Source organism: Vicugna pacos, chromosome 5 (genome assembly GCF_048564905.1).
Source record: "Vicugna pacos chromosome 5, VicPac4, whole genome shotgun sequence".
NCBI classification, from domain to species: domain Eukaryota; kingdom Metazoa; phylum Chordata; class Mammalia; order Artiodactyla; family Camelidae; genus Vicugna; species Vicugna pacos.
In genome coordinates, this window is record NC_132991.1 from 86772348 (window position 1) to 86794739 (window position 22392).

General features: G+C 43.5%; 1 protein-coding gene and 1 long non-coding RNA gene across 3 annotated transcripts; both read left to right on the plus strand.

Annotated features, from left to right (window-relative positions):
* Positions 1 to 1786: 1786 nt before the first annotated feature.
* On the plus strand, positions 1787 to 6274 carry LOC116278736 (uncharacterized). 2 transcript variants are annotated; one of them, XR_012072918.1, is made up of 3 exons: positions 1787 to 2025; positions 3021 to 3089; positions 4500 to 6274. It is a non-coding gene; the product is annotated as an uncharacterized lncRNA (long non-coding RNA). The 2 variants fall into 2 exon arrangements; XR_012072919.1 differs by having other exon boundaries at positions 1904 to 1919.
* Positions 6275 to 7226: 952 nt separating this feature from the next.
* LOC140696492 (small cysteine and glycine repeat-containing protein 6-like) lies at positions 7227 to 7985 on the plus strand. Its single transcript, XM_072961798.1, has one exon. It carries the CDS (start codon positions 7301 to 7303, stop codon positions 7589 to 7591), a length of 291 nt encoding a protein of 96 aa, XP_072817899.1. The 5' UTR covers positions 7227 to 7300; the 3' UTR covers positions 7592 to 7985.
* The last annotated feature ends 14407 nt before the right edge of the window (positions 7986 to 22392 follow it).

The following is a 22392-nucleotide window of genomic DNA, read 5'->3' on the forward strand; positions in this document are numbered from 1 at the left end:
TGAATGGATAAAGAAGATGTGGTATAAATATACAATGGAATACTGCTCAGGCATAAAAAAAAGAATCAAATTTGCCATTCACAGCAACGTGGATGGACTTGGAGGACATTACGCTACGAGAAATAAACCATGATACTATTGAAATATCCAGTCGGTCCTGAACTGTGTCAAGCTCTTGCAAGTGAGAAGCAGAGCTGGGACGAGGGAAGGCTGAATCAGGCAAGAGCAGGGTCCACGTCTACCTTTCTGCAAAACTCTGATATCTTGTTCATCATAAATTGTTTTCGCACTGATTTTGATTTTTTTAAAAAATCACATTAAACTTATTTACCTTGATGACTTGAAGGTTCTGGTGCCACCTTAAATTTTGCTCCCTAGGCAGGTGCCTCCTTTACCTCACCCCATTCCTGCCTCTGGAAAGAAGTATTACATGGATCCAAATATTCCCCACCCATCCCACCATTGTTATTTCTATGCAGGTTTAAACAGATTTTCTACGTGGAATATTATTCATTTGTTGGAAAAAATGACTAGTTCAGATTGGTTACGCTCAGACCATGACCAGGCATGGGTCTAAGGACTGGTGAATAAATAGGAAATTCACCCTCACATTGGCTGTAAGAACAAACAGATTCTAATGGCAAACGCTCAGAGCAGCGTGTGGCTTGTTAGACGTGGGCAGAGAAGGAAACCGACAAACTTGCGTTGTGTTACAGCTCATCACATTGTATCAGGTCAAGAGAAATGTGCTTGTACTCAAAACTCCCTTTCTGACTAATCATTCTGCACCATCCGGACCAGTGTTTGGCCCGTATTTCTGTAAAGGACCAGATGGTAAATGTTTTCGACTTCACATCCCACGTGATCGCCATAGCAGCTACTCAGCTCAGCCATTGTAACTTGAGATGACCAGAGACCACACTTAAATGTATGAGTGGCTTTGTTCCAATAAAACCTTATTTATGAAAACAGGTGGCAGGCCGAAAGCGGGCCTTAGTTTGCTGACCCCTGATTTGGACACTGAACTTTGAAGACACAAAGTGTAGTGTCTGTCGCACTGGGGTTGGGAAGGTCAACTCTGAGGTCAGGTTGCTGGACTTGTTTCTTGATTCTCCAACTTCTTTGGGATCTTAGATAATTAACATTCCAGTATCATTTTCTTCAACTGTACAATGGCAGTATTAACAGTATATACTTTGGAAGGTTTTTCTCAAGAACTGAGTCAAATGATACATGTGAAATATTTAGAATTAAACCTGTAGCTTTATGAGAGCCCAAAAATATTGGTGCAGAGATCCAAAAACGGGTTAAGCATTATGAAGGAAGTACTTGTGATACAGACTTGACTTTCTCTGCGGTTGGGAAAAGCACAGTCTTTGTGCTTGAATGTGCTGGGAGGGCTGATTTGGCAGGACCATGCAGAACCCTGAGTTCCCTCAGGGAGTTCCTCAGGGTTTGCTCTTGTTTTTTTGAAGTGTAGTTCATTTACAATGTTAGTTTCAGGTGTACAACAAAGCAATTCAGTTATACATATACATACACATACGTACGTATATTTTCTTTTCAGATTCTTTTCCGTTACATGTTATTACAAGATATTGAATAGAGTTCAGGGTTTTAGCTCAGGTCTCGTCTCCCTCTGGAAACTGGGTCCTGTCCCTGTTCTCTCCTGAATAAGTCCTGTATTTTTCTTACAATGTGTAGCCAGCCTCGAAATACTAACAATGGCTAACATGCATTGAACATTTATTATGTCCCAAGCTCCATTCTAAGTGTTTTATATGTGTTACCACGTTTATGTTTCACCATAACCCTGTGATTTAGGGTTTCTGGGTGCCAAGGTGTTATTATTTTCATCAGGAAACTGAAGTAGAGCAGGACCAGTCACACCCTGGAGGTGGAGGCAGGAGGCATCTCAGGTAGGATGACCCCAGACAGCGTCCTCTCACCTTTCACGTCCAGCTTTCCGTTCAAGTCCCAGCCCGAGGTCTGCCTTCTTCACAAAGCCTTTTCTTTCTTCACTATGTAAGTGGAAGTCATTGCGAACTCTTGGAACTTTTCTAAGTCTTAATATTCACTTGGAACTTAATCAGCCTGTACTTCGAGTCAACTCTTCCTTTATTGGACTATCAGTTAAACCTTTTTTCTTCCTAATTTGCCCAATTATTTCTGCTCATCTCCCTTATTAGTTTGGAATTACTTAGAAGTACATTTCTCTTCTTTTTTTAATTGAAGTACAGTCGATTTACAATGTTGTGTTACTTTCTGGGGCACAGTGAAGGTACATTTCTTTGTATCACCCATGCTGCCTGGCACGTAACGTGGGTTCGACAAATGTTTGTTGATTTGTTTGCTTTTGCTCAAGTGTTTACCTTTGGAAATAGAACTGGAAGCGGGAAGTTAATTGATAGATGTGCTATGCAGTCTCCTATATTTAGATCAGCAACACCTGGTTATTTTTAACTGGGATGCTTATGTGTCGGAGCCATGCTTTATGCAGGAATTTACTCTACTGTCTAATGGGTTGCACATGTGAACGCCCTGTGGGGGTCCCAGTGACCTTCGTTGTACAAGTCGGCTGGTGGGGGTTTGGGATTATGGTCTATCCCCATGGAGTAGAGCTGAGCTGATGGCCCCGTAGGTGGATGAATCTGAACACAGATAAACTTTGAATGAGTTTTGATCATTGCCCAATGTTCTTTTTTTTCCTTCTAATTTTGGTTAAAAAGTTCAAGAAAAGCAAATAACTCGTCAGACAGTATCTGTTTGGGGGTTAGCGTAGTCTTTGGGTAATTACTGGGATTCCTTCATTCTTTTGCAACGGAAAGTGTTGTCAGGGTTAAATATGATGGCTCAGGATCTATGGATGATCTCAGTTTGCTGTGTCTTTATCTCTTTAAACTCTAGCTGCCTTTTCTCAGTGTAACCAATCCTTTCCATCACCTCTTTGGCTCCGTGATGTGTCCCTAACAGACACCTGTTTTGTCGCCACGTCCCTCAACTTCTGGTGTTTCTTCTAGGGCGGTGTACAGAAGCACTTTGCCCTTTCCTGGATGAAGGAAAGAGAGACAGATAACTTTTTTTGTAATGTAAGTGTTCTCTCATTTTTTTCACTCACAAAATGTAGGGGAAAACGCAGTTATAATGTTCAAGATGAAGAGAAATAATTCAATTTCCTTTTAGACAAAAAGAAACCTTCATTTGTCGCTAATGCATTCCATATCAGGTCTACCCAGAGCAGATCTTCTGAATGAAGGTGTGTTAATGTCTCTCTCATTTTCTGAATACCTGGTGTGGAAGGTGGCTGCGAGGATGAGGGAACATAACACAGCATTTCTCCATGCTTTTTTCAACTTGGCTTTCCACAAACAACCTGTGAGTACATGTATACATACAGGAATTTGCTTTTTAATCTAATGGTACGGAGGACTGGTACAAGAATGGTGAGTAGGAACAAGTATGTGAGGGGAAGTTATAAAGTTGAAGAGCTTATTAAGCCAAAAAAGTAATTGGAAAGTCATTTGGGCAATCACAACTTTTAATCAATTCTACTCCCATGACGTCGTTTACACTTAGGCAGTGACTGTCCCAACTTGAACTTTGATTCTGCTGGTCGGGAGACGCTGACTTGTCTGTGGAGACTTAGAGAAACGGTGAAGTGGGATTGCCAGGGGTCCCTTGAGATGAAGGCTGAGGAGCATTCTAACGAAAACAAAAGCCAGTAAAGTCATTTTAAAGGAAAGGGGTCAGGCAATGAAGTGTGGGTCTGTGACAATGCCCGGTTACTAGCCACCTTTTGAGTATTCCAAGCTGTGGACCTATAATAATTGTTTCCCACTATGGACTCATGCCTGAGTCATGCAGAGAAGAGGCAATGAGAAAAATGCCTTGAGAGTCATGGAGAGTCCAGGGCAGGATTTAGGGACCGTGCAACAGAATGTGGCATAAAGTGGGGGGAGGACGTTCTCTCCATTGCAGCAGAGTGACATCAGGGGAGGGTGACGTGGGTACAGATGTGGCCAGGATGTTGGCACTGGCAGAAACTACAACACAGCATGGTAGCTGGGGACAGTGGTGGGCTCCGCTGTGGTACAGCTTTGGCTTAGGACCTTTAACCAGTACCTGTAGGTGGTAGCACCCACCATGTGCTTTCGTGGTTTTTCCTGCTTATAAACCCTCAGAGCTGCATCACCACTGGCCAGGAAGACTGCCTGGGGTAGAGAGTGAAGCAAATGGAAGGGTCCCTCCACAGGGCAGCTGAGCATTCTGTGTTCCTGAGCACGTGGTCCCCCCGGGAGCCTCGCAGAGTGATGGTTGTTGGGGCAGGAGGGCTTCGAAGAGGGTGAGAGGACCCGCATGGAACATAATGGTGGATTCATTTCAGCCAACTGATTAGCACATCAACAACTGCTTACTGACCCCTTACTAAGTGGCTAAATAACAGATCTAGTAGAAGACTGTTTGCTGCTCTTAACGCGACCCCGTTTCCTCTCCTGCAGGGATGCTCCCTGGGGAATGCTCTATGCCTGGCTTATCACTCTTTCCCTCCCTCGCTTCCCCAGCCTTTGCCCACTGGGACCCATACTCGATCTGGCCAAGACTGTTGCAGACACCTTGTAACTCATCCTCATCTTCAGTCTTACCTTCCCAAGTCCTGGTTCTGCTGTCACTTACCTTCCTGGAGCATGAATCCCAGTTCCTGCTACCAAGTTGGGTACCTGGATCCACGGTCACCCGGACCAAGGTGCCAGGGTCCTAGCCCGGGCCGAGACTCCTTGTCTCAGCCGGCGAGGTTTATCTGCTTGGATTCGCACAGGCGCAAATGAAGCCGATGCCGAGGCTGGAACAGCACAAGCTTCAGCCCATGGCCAAAGAACCAAGTGGGAACTTAGTCCACAAATCAACTTCTCAGTATTATTTGGGCTGAGACATCACACGAAGGAAGGTAAAGGTGAAAGGGAGGAAACTGAGTGAAAAGAGGGAGAAATATCATGACTTATCTGAGAATAGGGTGTGGTTTTGACTGGGAACCGAGGCAACGCATTTTTGAGTTCCTGTATGGGCTTTTCCGGTTGTTGTCAAGGCATCCGTCAACTGCCATGGCACTGGTGGGTGTGTCATTTAGGATGTTAGTGTTCCAGTGAGCGTATAATGAGGCTCAAGGTCTCCTGGATGTCAGGTCTTCCGCTGTCTTGGTTGGTTCTGACCAGTTCTTGTTTTTTCTCTTTGCATTTTCCTCCTTCCATAATTGAGCCTGAAACCCAGATAAGAGCAGTCACTTTCCATTCAAGGCAGGGGCAGGAGGTATGATTCTGGGGCAACAGCTTTGGTAGCATTCCCACTGACTTCCAAACTGCCAAAGCATCTTCAACGTGGTGCCCAAAGATTCCTACCTTTTGATTCCACCTGTGTTCCCAGGCTCTGCTCTGGCTGTTCTTAGCCTCCCACGCCTCCCCCAAGTCCCATCCTGTAAGTCCCGCCGGTAGGTCTACGGCAGGTGCTGCCTGACCACGCCTCACGTTTTCCTGTCTCCAGTCTTTACTGAACTCTTACACAGAAGACCTTCTCTTAGTCTTCCCAATTCCCCTTCTCTCACTTATACTCAAAATCAACCTTTCTCCCCCATACCTCTAAGAAAGTCAATTTATAGGGTTATTCTGATTCTTGTCCTATTGTATTAGAATTTTTTTAACATGCATTTTTTATCAGACTGAGAGCCTGTGGATTCATCTTGTTTTGTTCTCACAGTGCCCTGCAGAGTGACTTCCTTATAAGACAAGGCTAATTCAAGAGCTATTTATGAAGCTGAATATATTGCCCCCTCCTCGGTTTACATGATGGGAAAGGATTAAGGTGCATGAAAACAGAAGCTCATGCGCCCTTTTAATAAAAACAGACAAATCCTGAAGATGAGAGTGTTGGGAAGAACCGTATACTGGTTGAAGGCATGAAAGAAATCTTGCTTATGGCATTTTCCAGTACAGTCATTTAAGCAAATTTACTGTCTATCTGTGCTCTGTTACAGGACAGGAAAACTACCAAAGGAAATAATTACATTCCAAAATTTCAGCCAAAAAGTATCAACAGAAATGAATTGGCTGTTTTACGCAGGGGTTATCCTAGACGTGTAATGGCTAATGCCAGGTACGTGCAGGTGGGGTTCAGAGAGCTGTGCAGCGGGACCAGAGCACTAAACCACTTTATTCACTTTCTGGTTTGATAAATATTACATAGAAGTCATCTTCAAGATTTTTTTTTTTTTAACAGTAACTAAAAACTTACCTGAAGAGAGCCCAGGGCTAAAGGCCAGATCGTAAGATTATTCCAGGGGAGTTGCAAGCTCCTCCCACTCAGGGTCCTGCAGGGGGCTGGGCGGACACCTGGCTTTCCTCAGCTGTGTGCTGCTCGCGCAGGCTCAGGGGACCTACCAAGAGCTTTTTTATATTCTGAGAAAGGTCAACAGAACCTGACTGCCTTCACTGCTTACCTCTAACAGGAAAGGGTGGTCTGTGCAGGGACAGACAATTAAGAGCAACCATTTCAAGTAAGCGTTCCACAGGGCACTGGTCCCTGACCACCCTGGAGACACATGGCTGTTGGAAATGTCTTTAGGTTGTCCTTTCTTAAGAGGCTGCTGATAGCAGAAGTGTCCTTGAATTTGGCAGGTGGCTTGGGGACGTTCTGTCCAGGATGTGCTTCTATCATCCAGCTCAACGCAGAGGATGCTCCAGAGTAGCCCTGATAACACAGTATCCTCTCTCCTCTGAATCAGAGCCCTGACCGACGTGACAGGATGAGGAATTACCCAGGGATGAAATAACACTTTCCCCTTCGACTTTCAGAATACTCTCCTCTATCTAAAGTGATGTTTCCCAGCTTAGTAAAAGGTTATAAATGGTGTAGGAATGAAAAAATCTTTGTCCTGGGCTGAGATGGCTGAGAGATGTAAAAGTGGCCAAGGGAAATTCTGACCCGCTCAGACGCTGACAATCACCAGAAAAGAAAAGGGGGTTAATAGTCATTTCCTGTTCTGTTTTAAAGAGGGCTTTAAATAGACAAGTGAGAGCTAAATTTAGCAAATATTTTAAGTGGGAAGGATCCATGAAGGAAGTGCACAAAGGCCATGTGAGGTTCTGCTGTGGATACTTGCATCAGCAACAGGGAAGTGGCCTTGAGCCTTAGGCCAATCCTGTGCCCAGAGTTGCTATATAAGCCCCCACCCCAGCAGGAGGCGGCATCAGACGTCCCTCACCTCCTGAGTCTCCGTCCTCCCCTCTCCTGAGTCCTCTCTGCTGACACTATGGGCTGCTGTGGTTGTGGTGGCTGCGGTGGCGGCTGCGGCTGCGGTGGCTGCGGCGGTGGCTGTGGCGGCTGTGACAGCTGCACCTCGTACAGGTGCTCCCGGGGCGGCTCCTGCTGCGGCTGCTGTGGGGGCTGCTGCGGCTGCTGCTGCAACACCCCCGTGGTCTGCTGCTACCGCCGCACCTGCCGCCGCCACTCGTGTGACTGCGGCTGCGGCTGCGGGAAGGGCTGCTGTCAGCAGAAGTGCTGCTGTCAGCAGAGGTGCTGCAAGAGGCAGTGCTGCCACTAGGGGGCGGCTCCCGCTTCTGTCCCTGGACCTTTCTCTACCTTGTTCACCTGCCCCACCTGACATCATCTGGTTTTCTGAGACGTAACCATCTTGGGTTGTAACTTTGCTCCTGGATTTGGGTTCCTGTATTTTCTGCTTTGGGTATTTTCAATTTTCCTCTCTGTATTTCCTTCCAGTCGATTAGCAAACATCAGAAACAAAAACCCGAGTACAGCCTGGCTCCTGGCGAAGGGCTGCCCTCCCTGGGCTCCCGGTGTTCTTTAGATGTGCTGTATACTGGTTTTCTTCCCATGTAAGTGCTTTGATCCCTGCCCCTTTTCTATCTCGTAGTCCTATTAGTCAACAGCTGTTTTCCAAATTTCCTAATAAAATAATTAAATTTATCATGTAAAAATTTCTCTTTGCCTTTATTGTGGTGTGACCGTGTTCCAGCTCCCAGAAGATCTCAGTCTCTTAAAAGGCCCTTGGTGGAGAGGCAGTGACAGTGGGGCCAGGAAGGACCATGAGAATAACTTTCCTGCTGTCCCTGTCCCTGAACTCCAGTTACCAATGCAAACAGAGCACTCGAATGTATGGCTTTATCTGCAATTTGAGTTTTGCTTGGAGGTGACAGCTTCATTTAGAGATAGATCAATTTCCCTAATTCATTAAAAATCCTGTTTTATTCACAAAGAATCAATTCAAGCAAAATTTCAGAAACACATCTACTACCAAAATATGGATGATTAAATTTGCTTTAGATTTCCAGCTCCGGGGGCTGTGTACTCTTTGCTGGGAGAGCAGGCTTCCACCCCCGCAGCCAGGCCCTTTCGCATTTCCTCCATGTGCTCGGCCAGCAGGGCACGTTTAGAACTTTGCTGTTGTTGGTTTAGCTCTTGCTTCCCCCTGACTACCCAGAACAATGCCATCGGGCGGTGCTAAATGAGTCAGCGTTGATGCATGTGGTCTTTGTCTTAGTTTTCTTGCACCGGCCTTAGTCCTCACTGGTTCTTTCCAAATAAGTTGCTGTTTGCTTTTCTGCTTCTGTTCGTTTAACCTTGATTGGGGCAGACTGTTAAGACTGAGATTTCTTTTGAACTCATTTCAGATCTTACTCAATAACTTAGACTGAGATGTCTGTTTTGTTTACTTATTTCCATCTTTTAGATCATAAGCCTAGAGAAGCTCTCAGCAGTCATCCAATCTGTGGGCGTCCCTTCCTGATAGGAAAACCATTCTGTGGGGCAGATCTGTTCCTTTTGTGCCTGGAGGAGACTGGTCCTCAGTTATTCCTCGATAACCATCATTCACTTTGAAGATGCAAATTGAAATGCAAATGATATTTTATGATTCAGGCCATGAGCAGTATTTAGAAGGATTTAAATATTTTAGAAGAGCTTGCCTTCTGTTGACAGTGTTCACTGAGAAACTCCTAGCTGTAAACACAGGTCTAAAGGGCTGAGGACAGTTCAGAGACAGAGCAGATCCTGCCGAGGAGTGTTTGGGTGGGATTAATTGTACACAAATAACTATAATCCAAGGCCAAGTGTGACACCTGCCCTGGGCGTTTCCATCAGAGGTGAGAAGACAGGTCTTGAAAACAGGCAGAATGGTTTCACGGCACTGAATCTTGCGGCTCCTGTTCCCTGACTTTTCAGTGTATGTTCTCTCTGTCACACTTAGTCTGTTTTGCACCAGAGGGTGGCAGAGGCTGTAGTCACTGGGATGGGAAGGTCATAATAAACATCGCATCACTGTTTTTGCAATAAGTTTCCTCATCCCTTTGCCACAGCCGTAAGCTTCTCAGAGGGACTAAGTACTGAAAAGAAAAAGATGGGTCACAATTTTAAGAAAATATTTCTGTCATTCAGTTGAGCTCAGCAAATATTTTCATCTGTCAGTCTACTATTTTCACTTGGTCTCAAATCCTTGTAGGTCTTGCCTGTACATTTCCCACCGTAAGGCACACAGACCACGTTTATGCCAGTTATTCAAATAACTAGTGAAGACCCCAATTCACAATTGGGTTGCAGAGAGGAATGTACAAACACTCGCCATATAAGGTGAGATGCAGAATGTGAGCACGCTGAATGTTGTCCCCGTACTTGCAGCCCCCATCCTAACCCCCTCTGCATAGAGCCTGTCTGTTTTCCTTGTGAATTTCACGGTAGCTTCATGTGGTGAGAAGAAGTGTGGACTGTGCTCAGAAGGAGTGAGAGAGATGAATGTGTCAAGGACAGCCAGGAACCGCACCGGCCACCTCATGGACAAACAGCAGCACATTTCTTTCACTGAAACATCAAATATTCATGGCACAGATGCCCCTAAGTCACACTGTCTCCTTAGGCCCTCAGCTCAGCATTCACGCAGACACGTGCTTGGTCAACACTGATCACGCATGACCGAAAGTGTGTATTTGTTTGGGAAGGCTGCCATAACAAAGTAGCATGGACCGGGTGGCTTAAGCAACAGGGATTCATTTTCTCACAGTTCTGGAGGCTGCAAGTCCAAGATCAAGTCCAAGTTCCTCTCCTGGAAGCCCAAGGTCAAGAAGTCAGCAGGCTGCGTCCTCTGCAGCCGGTTTCCTTGGCTTGCAGGTGGCTGTCTTCTTGCTGGGTCCTCACAGGGTCTTCCCTCTGTGACTGTCTGTGTCCTAATTTCCTCTTCTTAGAAGGACACCACTTATATTTGTTTAAGACCCACCTAATGACCTTCTTTTCACTTAATCACCTCTTTATAGATTCTGTCTCTACATATAGTCACATTCCGGGTTTCTGGGAGTTAGGACTTCAGCATACGGATTTGCTGGGAAGTAATCAGCCCATGACAAAAGAGCAACATTTATGTGCTTTTACTAATGACCTATATTCAATATAACATGCCCTTTGCCTTTTATTTTCAATGGTCATTATGGATTTACACTTATCTTTTCTATATCAAATTGTCACCTATCTAACTGAAGACATCGTGTCTCATTGTCCCCCTGTAAGACCTAGCATGATACCTGACACATAAACATTCAGTAACTGTTACTAATTCGCCCACTACCTGGATCCTTTCCTCGCCCATCAGTGTCAGCACTGAGTAGGACAGCTCATTCATCTCGACAGACTCAGGTCTTCTACTTACAGTGACTGAAAACAAGCACACATACCTAGAGCGAGGGACGGGGGCACAAGAGCCTAGGAAGGGCTCCATCCTCCATGCTAGGAGGGACCGCATGTCCAAAATCCTGCTGGTCAATCTTACTTTGTGGGGAAAAGCTGTGAAAGAAAGATGAACGGGTCTCCTCTCCTGATCACTCCGTCCCAGCCAAGAACAGCACCTGACAAATGTGGTTTTAAGGGTGGAGTCTGGGGTGGGAAGGACCAGTCAGAAGGTGGGGCCCCCGGATTAGTCCTCAATGCTGAGAGTAACTAGGGGATGCCGGGTAGCCCGAGGGCACTAGAGACTCAGGGCTCTTGGAGGTGGGAAAAGAAATAGAAACAGGGACAGATGGATGCCAAAACCTACCTTGTCAACTTAGAATTTGGGGAGACTCATCTCACACCCCTTCCTCAAAAGCTATCTTCTGAATTCCAAGTAGGGGGCAAGGAAGAGGCCTTTTGGGAGTCTTATTGGACATGGTTACTCAACTCACGTCTCCTTTGGTTATTTCATTCCATTTGATCAGTTCAACCTGTTTAATCATCATGTTAAGCTCTGCTTAGAGTGACAAAAAAACACCCCAAGTAGGCCTTGTGGGGTTGGTACAAGAATGTCCTTCTTCTGGGAGACAGTCCCAAGGGGCTTGGCGTCCCTCAGTCTCAGCTCCACTGCCCGACCCAGCTGGGAGCCCCCACCTCCTCTCCTCGCCTTGCTGCTAAACCAATAACAAACAGTCAACTAAGAAACTGGAGCCCACAGAGAAGGGCTGGGGCAACTACGGGAAATTAACCACAGGTGTGTGTCGGGAAACATTTTATCATGTCTGTGGACTTCGGAGAACACTAATGGGGTGATTATGAAAGTTGCCCATTTTGATTTTTTTGATTTTGATGCTCATAGTCTCATAAGTGAAGGCTGATTTGTCACTGGAGTGGCAGATATCAGACTTCCATGGTGCTGGTCGTGGCTGGAGCTGAACTTCATCCTCAGGCTCTGGGAGAGCTCGGCTGGAGGACACAGATGCCTAGTGACGGGCATGGCTGCGTGGAAGGCACATGTGAACTATAGAGCTGGTGGGCAGAGGAGCGCATGGGACCCACGGCCTCCATTTACATTGCCTTGCGGGGTAATTCTCAGCAATGGGGCCAGGGCAGTCATGATCATCATGCAATAGATGGAAAATGAGGAAACAAAAAGTGACCAACATAAATGATGTGCCTAAAAGAGACCATGCTCTTATGACCTTGGTCATGACCACATGGCCACCCAGGGTCTGTACGAATATTCACACACTCAGACTTCAGCTGCTCAGACTCTATCAAAGGAGAGATTTGGGAAAGTTTAGTTTATGACCTTAAAGTACTAAGACTGAGGATGTCCCCCTAAGTCCCCTGCTTCTTGATAAACTCACAAGGGATTAATCACACACTAGTTTACCTACATGACAATTTACCTAGATTTGAGAAGGTACCGAGGATTGAACCCAGGACCTCATGCATGCTAAGCATGTGCTCTACCACTTGAGCTATGTCCTCCCCCCAGAAAGACTGTTTAGAGACTGGAAAGAGGAAAGCGATGGCTCTTTGAGGCTGACTTAATGTAATGTATTAAGATAATAGTTGCTTTGTGTGTACAAAGATGCCCAGCCAATAGTGAAAACAGGACACAAATAGACACAAAGTTAGAGGCATTTCGAGAATGTGGAACGTGAGCTATTGACTCAGTTTTTCTGAGAACATGATTCGAACAGTAATTGACAAAGAAGACAGAATATTTATTATTTTGGTTGGTGTTTATTAAATGCAGTCAGGATCACAGGAATCCCAGAAATGTGAGATTCCCATGGATTAGCAATAAGGATCCAATCATGCTTGTGACTTAGAAGTCAAAGTGGAGCAGACAGAAAGGGAGGGGGGAAATCTGACCTAAAGTGTGGTTACCCGCCGCACCTGCTGCACCTGCCCAGAGGCGGGTGGCCCCCTAGTGGCAGCACTGCTTCCTGCAGCAGCACTTCTGCTGGCAGCACCTCTGCTGACAGCAGCCCTTCCCGCAGCCGCAGTCACACGAGTGGCAGCGGCAGGTGCGGCGGTGGCAGCAGACCACGGGGGTGCTGCAGCAGCCCCCACAGCAGCCGGAGCAGCAGGGGCAGCAGCCGGAGCAGCAGCCCACCCGGTAGCACCTGCACGTGGTGCAGCTGTCACAGCCGCCACAGCCACCACCGCAGCCACCGCCGCAGCCACCACTGCAGCCACCACAACCACAGCCACCACCGCAGCCACCACAGCCACCACCACAGCCACCACCGCAGCCACCGCAGCCACCACAACCACCACAACCACAGCAGCCCATGGTGTCAGTAGAGAGGACTCAGGAGAGGTGAGGATGGAGTTTTAGGAGGTGAAGGGGGTCTGATGCCACCTTCTACTGGGGGGGCCCTTATATACTGACTCTGGGGACGGGAGGGCAGGCACGTGACCACTTCCCTGTTGCTATTTGGCTTAATTGACATGGAAGAATCCATCATCTCTTACTTACTTCCCTTTTAGACTTCTTTGTCTTCAAGATATTTCAGTTTTGTTCATTTTTGCATAAAACTATATTCCAAAGCAATCTGAAAAGGACTAAAATTTCTAGGGAAACATTTTGGGAACCAGGCTGTCAACAGGAAGGGGCCGATGTCTCCCCGTGATGCCCAGGGAACATTCCTATGTGTGTGAGCTTGCAGATCAGACCCATCACTGGGCAGCCCCTAGGCTGGGCGATCCATGAGCTTCCAGGGGAGTTGGTACAAGTGAAGTTTAAGGTACAATCCCTGACTTCAAAGAGTTTGTAATCAAGTGACCTTGGGAGCTAAGGATGTGAAAATAACCACAGACTCAAAGGCCACTGCTGAGGCCAGATGCCATCCTTGTGCATCTCAACCAGTGGGGACTGCCAAGGCTGGAAACTTACTCCCTAACTCTTCATTCTAAGCATACCATTGTGATTTGTCTTCTCACACTGAATTGTAATGATTATTTTATTTTATTTTATTTTTGGAGAATAAAAATGAATATTTACTAAATCACTGGATAAAGAAGAACTTTCTAAGCTTCCCAACAGTGAGGAAGAAATTACAGAGAAAAATGTACATAGATCTGCCTACCTAAAAATTAAGATTCATATATATTTAAAAATTATATTTCCATTGTTTTATACTTCTTAAATTTTTTATATTATCTTTTATTAAAGTATAGTCAGTTTACAATATTGTGTCAATTTCTAGTGTATGCAATGTTTTAGTCATACATGTATATACACATATTCCTTTTCATATTCTATTTCATTACCAGTTACTACAAGGTATTAAATACAGTTCCTTGTGCTAGATCATAGAAACTTGTTGTTTATCTATTTTATATATAGCAGTTAGTATCTGCAAATCTTGAACTTCCAATTTATCCCTCTGTACTTCCTTTCTCCCCAGTAATCAAACATTTGTTTTTCTCTGTCTGTGAGTCTATTTCTGCTTTGTAAATAAGTTCATTTATGTCATTTTTTAAGATTCCACTTATAAGTGATATCATATGGTATTTTTCTTTCTCTTTCTGGCTTACTTCACTTAGTATGATGATCTCCAGGTCCATCTATGTTGCTGCAAATGGCATTATTTTATTCTTTTTTATGGCTGAATAGTATTCCATTGTGCGTGTGTGTATGTGTGTATATGTATACATATATATCACAACTTCTTTATCCAGTCATCTGTTGATGGACATTTAGGTTGTATCCATGTCTTCGCTATTGTGAATAGTGCTGCTATGAGAACGGGGGGTGCATGAATCTTTTCCAATTAGAGCTTCCTCTGGATATATACCCAGGAGTGCTATTGCTGGATCATATGGGAAGACTTATTGTGTTGTTTTTTTTACTGAAGTATGGTCGGTTTACAATGTTGTATTAATTTCTGGTGTACAGCATAGTGATTCAGTTATACATTCAAATATATGTATATTCCCTTTCACATTCTTTTTCATTATACGCTATGTAATGATTATTTTAAAATAAATCCTTTGAAGTGTCTGCATTTTAAAGATGTAGTTCTTGGTGTGTTTAGCTTTGGATGAGGAACTAATTTTAGTCTTTGATTATATGACATCAGTTGATGTCTGAGAGAAGCACCCCAAGCCCGACCCAGGGGCCTTTGAGAGCAGGGCAGTACCCCAAGTAGTGCAGGCGCAGAGGCCAGGGAAGCAGGGGTCATAGGGAAGAAGGAGACCATGGCTATGAGCTGACGCATGTAGCTGTGGATGCTGGTGGGATTTGAGGGTTGGTGACCAATTTGGAGGCTGTAAAAACACATGGCAGGAAAAATTATAGTGTGAATAGACTCCTTTATCACACAAGCTGATGTAGGAGCGTCTCTGTCCATCCCTGAGAGTTCAGAGACTTTGGTGGGGATATTTGGAGGCTGATTTTCCCCCAAGCTTCAATTGTTACAGTCTTGTGGCTCAGAGCCTGTTTTACTGATCTGGTAAGATTGTTCTCCAGGAATTTGAATGAGAGGAAATGCTGTAATGTCCTTAGGGCTGATTAATGGTGTTATTAATGATCCCAAATCGCTTCTGTGGCATGTGGACCAGAGAACACTTCTGCTTGAACCGGGGTGAGGGGTGCGGTGGAGCAGAGATGTATGAATAGGGGTGAGAGCTTCTAAAGAGGCAGAATCAACAGAACTTGGTGAATGCCTCGCTATGGGCGGAATTTAGGAAAGGAGTCAGGGATGCCTTTTGTAATGGATGGCCACCTTGAGAGGCGAGGAAGAGTGGAGGAGAGATTTGCCTTTTTTTTAGCAGAGCTGGTGACTGGGCAGGGAAGATTATGACTTGAGTCAGGGGCAAGTGACTTGGAGGTGCCCCTGAGATACCTGTGGGGAGAAGCTGGAGTGTGAGTTGGCTGAATGTAGATTTGGAGTATGAAGAACATTCTAAGCAGGAGGTGCGCATTCAAGGAATGAATCCAAGAATATACATGTAGACATTGAAACCAGGGGTGTGGACGTGAGCTTAGAGAGATAGTGTGGAGTGAGAGAGGGGAGGATTAGATCAAGGCTTTTAATAGACAACTTTGGAGGGTAAAAAAAAAGAGGGTCATTTAGTTTAAAAATAATTTTGGAAATATACCTGTGAACGTGTAACTTCACAAGAACTAAAATGGCCAATTTAATGAGGAGGAGGGTATACAGTAGTAACAGATGGGAAAATTTTGAAAAAGAGTGACTTGTTCAATTTGGATATTCATATTTATTCATCTGCATCTCAAAGTTTCTGTTAAAGCAGAGTGATTTCAACTGAATATTTGGAGAGAAAAGCCATTGAAGAGAAACAGAACCAGAGCTGGTAGCAATCCAGTGCCTTCTTATTACAAAATCTCAGATTCCATCGCATTTCTGTGAAAATAAAGATTCCCTCCAAAATGTTAGCATTTCTTGGTTTGTTTCTAAAATGGCTTTAAAGAGAGAAGCTAAAATTAGCAAGTGTATTGGGTCAAATATAGTCCATAAGGATGTAAACAAGGAATCACCGGAGACGACCCCAGGTGGAAACTGCTATGGCAGCAATGAGGAAGTGACTACTGGTCATGAGTCCTGGGTCACTGCCTCTCCCTGTCCCCAAGTTGGTATATAAGGCCCCCCCAGCAGAGGGCAGCATCAGACCTCCCTCACCTCCTGAGTCCCCATCCTCCCCTCTCCTGGGTCCTGTCTACTGACACCATGGGCTGCTGTGGTTGTGGTGGTTGTGGTGGTTGTGGTGGCTGTGGTGGCTGTGGTGGTGGCTGCGGTGGTGGCTGCGGTGGCTGCGGCGGTGGCTGTGGCGGCGGCTGTGGCGGCTGTGACAGCTGCACCACGTGCAGGTGCTACCGGGTGGGCTGCTGCTCCGGCTGCTGCCCCTGCTGCTCCGGCTGCTGTGGGGGCTGCTGCAGCACCCCCGTGGTCTGCTGCCACCGCCGCACCTGCCGCCGCCACTCGTGTGACTGCGGCTGCGGCTGCGGGAAGGGCTGCTGCCAGCAGAGGTGCTGCCAGCAGAAGTGCTGCTGCAGGAAGCAGTGCTGCCACTAGGGGGCCGGTCGGCAGGTGCTGCTGGTTCCCGCTCGGTTGGTAAGACTTCCTTCTTCCCTTTCTGCCTGTTCGGCCCCCTCTCTATGGTCCTGGACTCCCTTCCTGACTTCCTTTGGTACCTCAAGTCTTTCCATCTGGAAAGTTTCCAGACCAATAGGAAATATCTAATGGAAAAAACAGGTATGTAGCCCAGGACCCGGGGAATTGCGCAAATCAGTAAACTCGGTTGGACGAAATCATGATTCCTCACGGTTGGTTTGACGGTATCAGTACATCTAATTCGCTGCTGTTTGCTTCCATCTTTGCTCCATTTCTCCCATCCGCATTCATGGTTTCCTTTTTCTCCTTTTGTGTTCTTGGTTGTCACATGATATCGTCCAAATTTTCTAATAAAACAAAGGCTAAATACCCATAAGAAAACATTCTTTCTGTCTTTGTTGTGTTTGAGCACACGGAATCCTGGTTTCTGTTCTGAAACTTTAAGAGAGAACTTACCTCTGAACAAAGCCTTTTAAAACCCTCGCAGGGGTAGCACCACAAGGGAAGGTCGTGTAAGAAGCTCTGCCAGGTCTGAGGGGGTGGGGTGGGGTGGGGGGCAACCTCTCCTTCAGTGAAACACGGCTTTGCCTCAGGGACTCCTCCCTCCCTCACATCCCAGTGTGTAGACTCCTCCCTGATTTATTGATGCAACACTGCACGCACGTCCCTTCAGCTGCTGCCTCACAATGCGGGGACCATCAAAGAGAAAATCTGTGAATTGTAAAATAGATATGAAGTGTTCACTCAGCCGACTTCAGGAAGAGAGGCCTCAGAGAGAGACTGAAGTCATTTTTCTCAACAGACTATCTAATCAGAGAAGAAAAGTTTTGAAAACATTCCCAATGGAGCCGCCTCCAGTGGCCAAGCGTTTCTTCCCATTACCCCCAAACTTGTTCACCTTGGACTTCAGTTCGAGGTACCCTGGGTGGATTAAGTTTCAGGCATCTTTTACTCTTGGGTGGATTAATTTGGGGGAAGCTTTTACTCTTAGTAGAAGTAAACATCAGACTCCAAATTATTACATAGCAATTGATTTCCCTTAGAACTGTTTTCCCTTAGAACTGTTAGTGAATATTGAGTTGCTTACAATTAACTACAGCATCTCTGCTTAGACAGATCAAGTAAGAGTTTAGTAGCCTGTGCATCCATTTCTTACTGTTGGTGTGGAGATAGTTTTAGTGGTCTGGACAGAAGGTCAGTCCAGCCACATCATCTCTTTAAGCCAAGCCTAATCCAGATCAAAGTCCCAACTTGTCTTCAATTCTCTGAAGATTGAGAGAGGTGAGGAAGCTACAGAAGACAAGTTTGAAGAGAGCAGAGGTTGGTTCATGAGGCTTAAGGAAAGAAGCTGTCTTCATGACATAAGAGAACAAGTGAGTAGCGCGTACCAATGTAGAGGCTGCAGAAAGCTGACCAGAAGATCTAGCTAAGATAGTGAGTAAAGGTGGAAACACTAAACAATAGATTTTCATTGCAGACAAAACAGCCTTCTTTTGGAAGAAGATGCCATCTGGGACATTTCTAGCTAGAGAGGAGAAGTCAATGTCTGGCCTCAAAGCTCCAAAGGACAGGCTGATTCTCTTGTTAGGGGCCAATGCAGCTGGTGACTTTAAGTCGAAGCCAATGGTCATTTATCATGCCAAAAGCCCTAGGACTCTCCAGAATTATGCTAAATTGACTCTGCCTGTGCTCTACCAATGAAACAACACTGTGTGGGTGACAGGACATCTGTTTACGCCATGGCTTACTGAATATTTTAAACCCACTGTTGAGACCTACTGCTCAGGAAGAAAGATTCCTTTCAAAATACGACTGTTTATCGACAGTGCACCTGGCCACCCAAGAGCTCTGACGGAGCTGTACAATCAGATTAATGCTGTTTTCATGCCTGCTAACACAACACCTGTTCTGCAGCCCATAAATGAAGGAACGATTTTGACTTTCAAGTCTTATTATCTAAGAAATACATTTTATAAGGCTATATATAGCTGCCACAGATAGTGATTCCTCTGACAGATCTGGGCAAAATAAATAGAAAAAAAAGATGCTAGAAAAGATTCATCATTAGATACCGTTAAGAACATTCATGCAACATTAACAGAAATTTGAAAGAAAGTGACTCCAATCCTCATGGATGACTTGGAGGAGTTCAAGACATCAGTGGAGGAGATAACGACAGATGTGGTGGAAATAGCAAGAGAATTAGAATCGGAAGTGGAGCCTGAAGATGTGACTGAATTGCTGCAGTCTCATGATAAAACTTTAACGGATGAGGAGTTGCTTCTTACGCATGAGCAAAGAATGTGGTTTCCTGAGGTGGAATCTACCCTTGGTGAAGATGCTGTGAAGATCGCTGAAATGACAACAAAAGATTTAGAAAATTTTGTAAATTAAGTTGATAAAGTAGTGGTAGAGTGTGAGATTAACTCCAATTTTGAAAGATGTTCTATGGTGGGTAAAATGCTATCAAACACCATCGCACATTTAAGAGAAATTGTTCATAAAAGAAGAGTTAGTAGATATGGCAAACTTCATTGTTGTCTTATTTTAAGAAATTGCCACAGCCCCCACAGCCTTCAACAACCACCACCTTGGTCAGTTAGCAGCCATCAACCTCAATGCCAAAAGACTACCACTCACTAAAGGCTCAGATGATGGTTAGCATTTTTTAGCAATAAAATATTTTTTAATTAAGGTGTGTGGAGATATATGGTACAATATAGGGAACATATCAAATATTTTACAATAACTATATATGGAATAGAACATTTAAAAATTATAAATTTCTATATACCTGTAACCTATATAATATTGTATCTTAACTATACTTCAATAAAAAATTAAGGTATGTACATTGTTTTTAAGACCTATCGCTGTTGCACATTTAATAGAACACAGTATAGTGTAAACATAACTTACGTAAACTGGGAAACAAAAAAATATGTGTTTCACTTTACTGCTATATTCACTCTACTGGGGAGGTGTAGAACTAAACCTGCAATATCCAAGGCAAGCCTACAGTACCAGTATAATGATTGTTACCACCCATTGATTGCTAATCGGTATCAGGCCTGTGCTGTGTATTTCTTTATCTATTACCCAATTCAAAAGAATCACGCTTTTATGTGGTAGGGCACAGAAAGCTATTGTATACAATTTGCTCCAGGATATTTCATGTTTCTGCTCTTGGATGATCCCAGTTGTCTGATTTCCAATTATTTTGGGGGAGAACTTGAAAGTGTTGAAATAGTATTTGGGGTCCCAGTTATTATTTGAGGCCATATAAATGGCTTATTTCAGTTCAGTTAACTCCATCTTTCAATTATACTGACTGCTCAATAGCTGAGTTTTGAATGTAGTATTGATGAGGTTTATGACGGGCCTGTCTTTCATGGGATCTTAATCTAAGACAAAACATTAAAAACCATACATTTCAGCACCATATATTTTCAGGTAGCCCATCTTCTGAGTCCACAGTAGGAGGGACCAGACTAAAACTATGTTGCTGTGCTCGCACAGTTGAAGCCACTGCTTCATTTAGATTCTGGCCAGAAGTAGAACTATATTTTCCCCTTCTGTATTTGGCTGAACAGATTATTTAAATGCTTCTCATTAGAAAAATTCCAGCCATGACAGAAAAATAACTTTCATAAACTAAAAACTAAAAAAAAAGAAAAAGAAAAAGGAAAAGACATTAATGAATTACATAAATCTGACACTGAGGATATATAGTGATGCTTTCCTAGTAGCTGAGAGACCTGATTCTCTCTTTGTCTTGGTTTTCTCACTTGTAAAATTAGAATAATAACAATATCTACTTACACATTTGAGGATTAAATGAGTTATTATATATAAGGCATATATGTTTATACATTCTAAAGCTATAACCACATCATTATACATAATAAATGTAGTCATAATATATATAACTATATAGTAGTGTAGTAGTATATATATGCTACTACACTATGTACACTGTATGCTATATAGTATATATACCACATGTATTGCATGCTATATACTGTATGCACTATAGTATATAGTACATATATAGTGCACATATGCTAACTTCCTTCTTGCTTTTCTTTTATATATCACATTTTGTATATGAAATTGGGAGTTTATTTTTTTCCTAGAATGTAATATACTTGAAAAAAATTGCAATGTTTCTGTCTAGAAATATTAAAATTATATTAATGATGTATAAAAGTTTAGAATTCATATATATTTTGAATGAATTTATTGAACACTTAATCATTCTAATGACTCTCTATACATCTAGATCGAGGTCTTAATTATATTTTATCATTATAAAAATTTAACTATATTAACTTTAAAAAGTTTTTATTTGCATGGTGTAAACTTTCCCTTCCCCTCCCCACCCTAAGCTTTAGATGTCTGTATTTTAGATGTGTTTTGTATAAATAGAATATGGTTGCAATCCTTTTAAAATCCAGCCTGACAATATTTTTTAGTATTTTAGTTTTTTTCTGGTAGTTTAGCTTAGAACTGTTTGAATTTTATTTTTTGAAGATTAAAAATATTCACAAAAGTAGGCAGAATATTATACAAATGCTCATATATCCATCACCTGCCATCATCAATTACCAATTCATAGCCAATCTTGCTTCACCGATGCCTCAACCACTTACCCTCTCCCTTCATAGATTAGTTTAAATCCCGCATCATATAATTTAATAAATATTTAAGTTTGTATTTTTAAAAATAAGGACTCACAAAAGCATAGCCACAAACTACTATCACATCTAAAAACACTAAAAATTCTTTAATACCTCTATTATTCTAATTATTATTCTAATAGAGATGTTAATTCTAATTAATTTTATTTCTAATCTTAATTCTAATTAATCTGTCAGTGTTCAGATTTCCCTATCTCATATTTTTAATTTCTTGGTGTGAATCAGGATTCAAATAAGATCCACACATTGCAGTTGATTTATTAATGTATCTCCTAAGATACTATAAACCTCTGTTTCTTTTTCTGTTCAAATTTTACTTGTTGAAAAAATTTGTAGTTTCCCAGATTCTCGTGTTTTGGTGTGATATCCCTGGATGTCATTTAATGAGTCCTACTTCCTCTATTTACTGTAAATTGGTAGTTCAATCTAGGAGCTTGTTGATTATTTGTATTTATTCCTTACTATCATACTCTTCCTCTTTTTCAAGCTCCTTAATTTCACCCTGCCTTTCTTGAATTCTTTTCTGTTAACATTTTCCCTTATACTATGTTTTTATTCTTCTCTTCTTCATAGAAAATGTGTAATCTGTTTCTAATTTTTTAGTAGTTACATTTGACATACTAACTCTGAAATAAACAAAGCAGGAGTGTATAAGGGCAGTGGTGGTGGTGGTGGTGGTGGTGCTGGTGGGAGTTGTCTGCCCTGGGTACAGGCAGTAAGGAGAATTGTCTATAGAGAGTTTAAAGACAATAATGAAACTGATGAAAAGTCTTCTCACGTTTTATTATTGCCATACCCCAGCTATTCCAGACAATGATGGTGGAACAGATGCCTCCCCA

Excerpts from the sequence above, each read along its gene's own strand:
- LOC140696492 (XM_072961798.1), top strand. The coding sequence starts at position 7,301 with ATGGGCTGCTGTGGTTGTGGTGGCTGCGGTGGCGGCTGCGGCTGCGGT.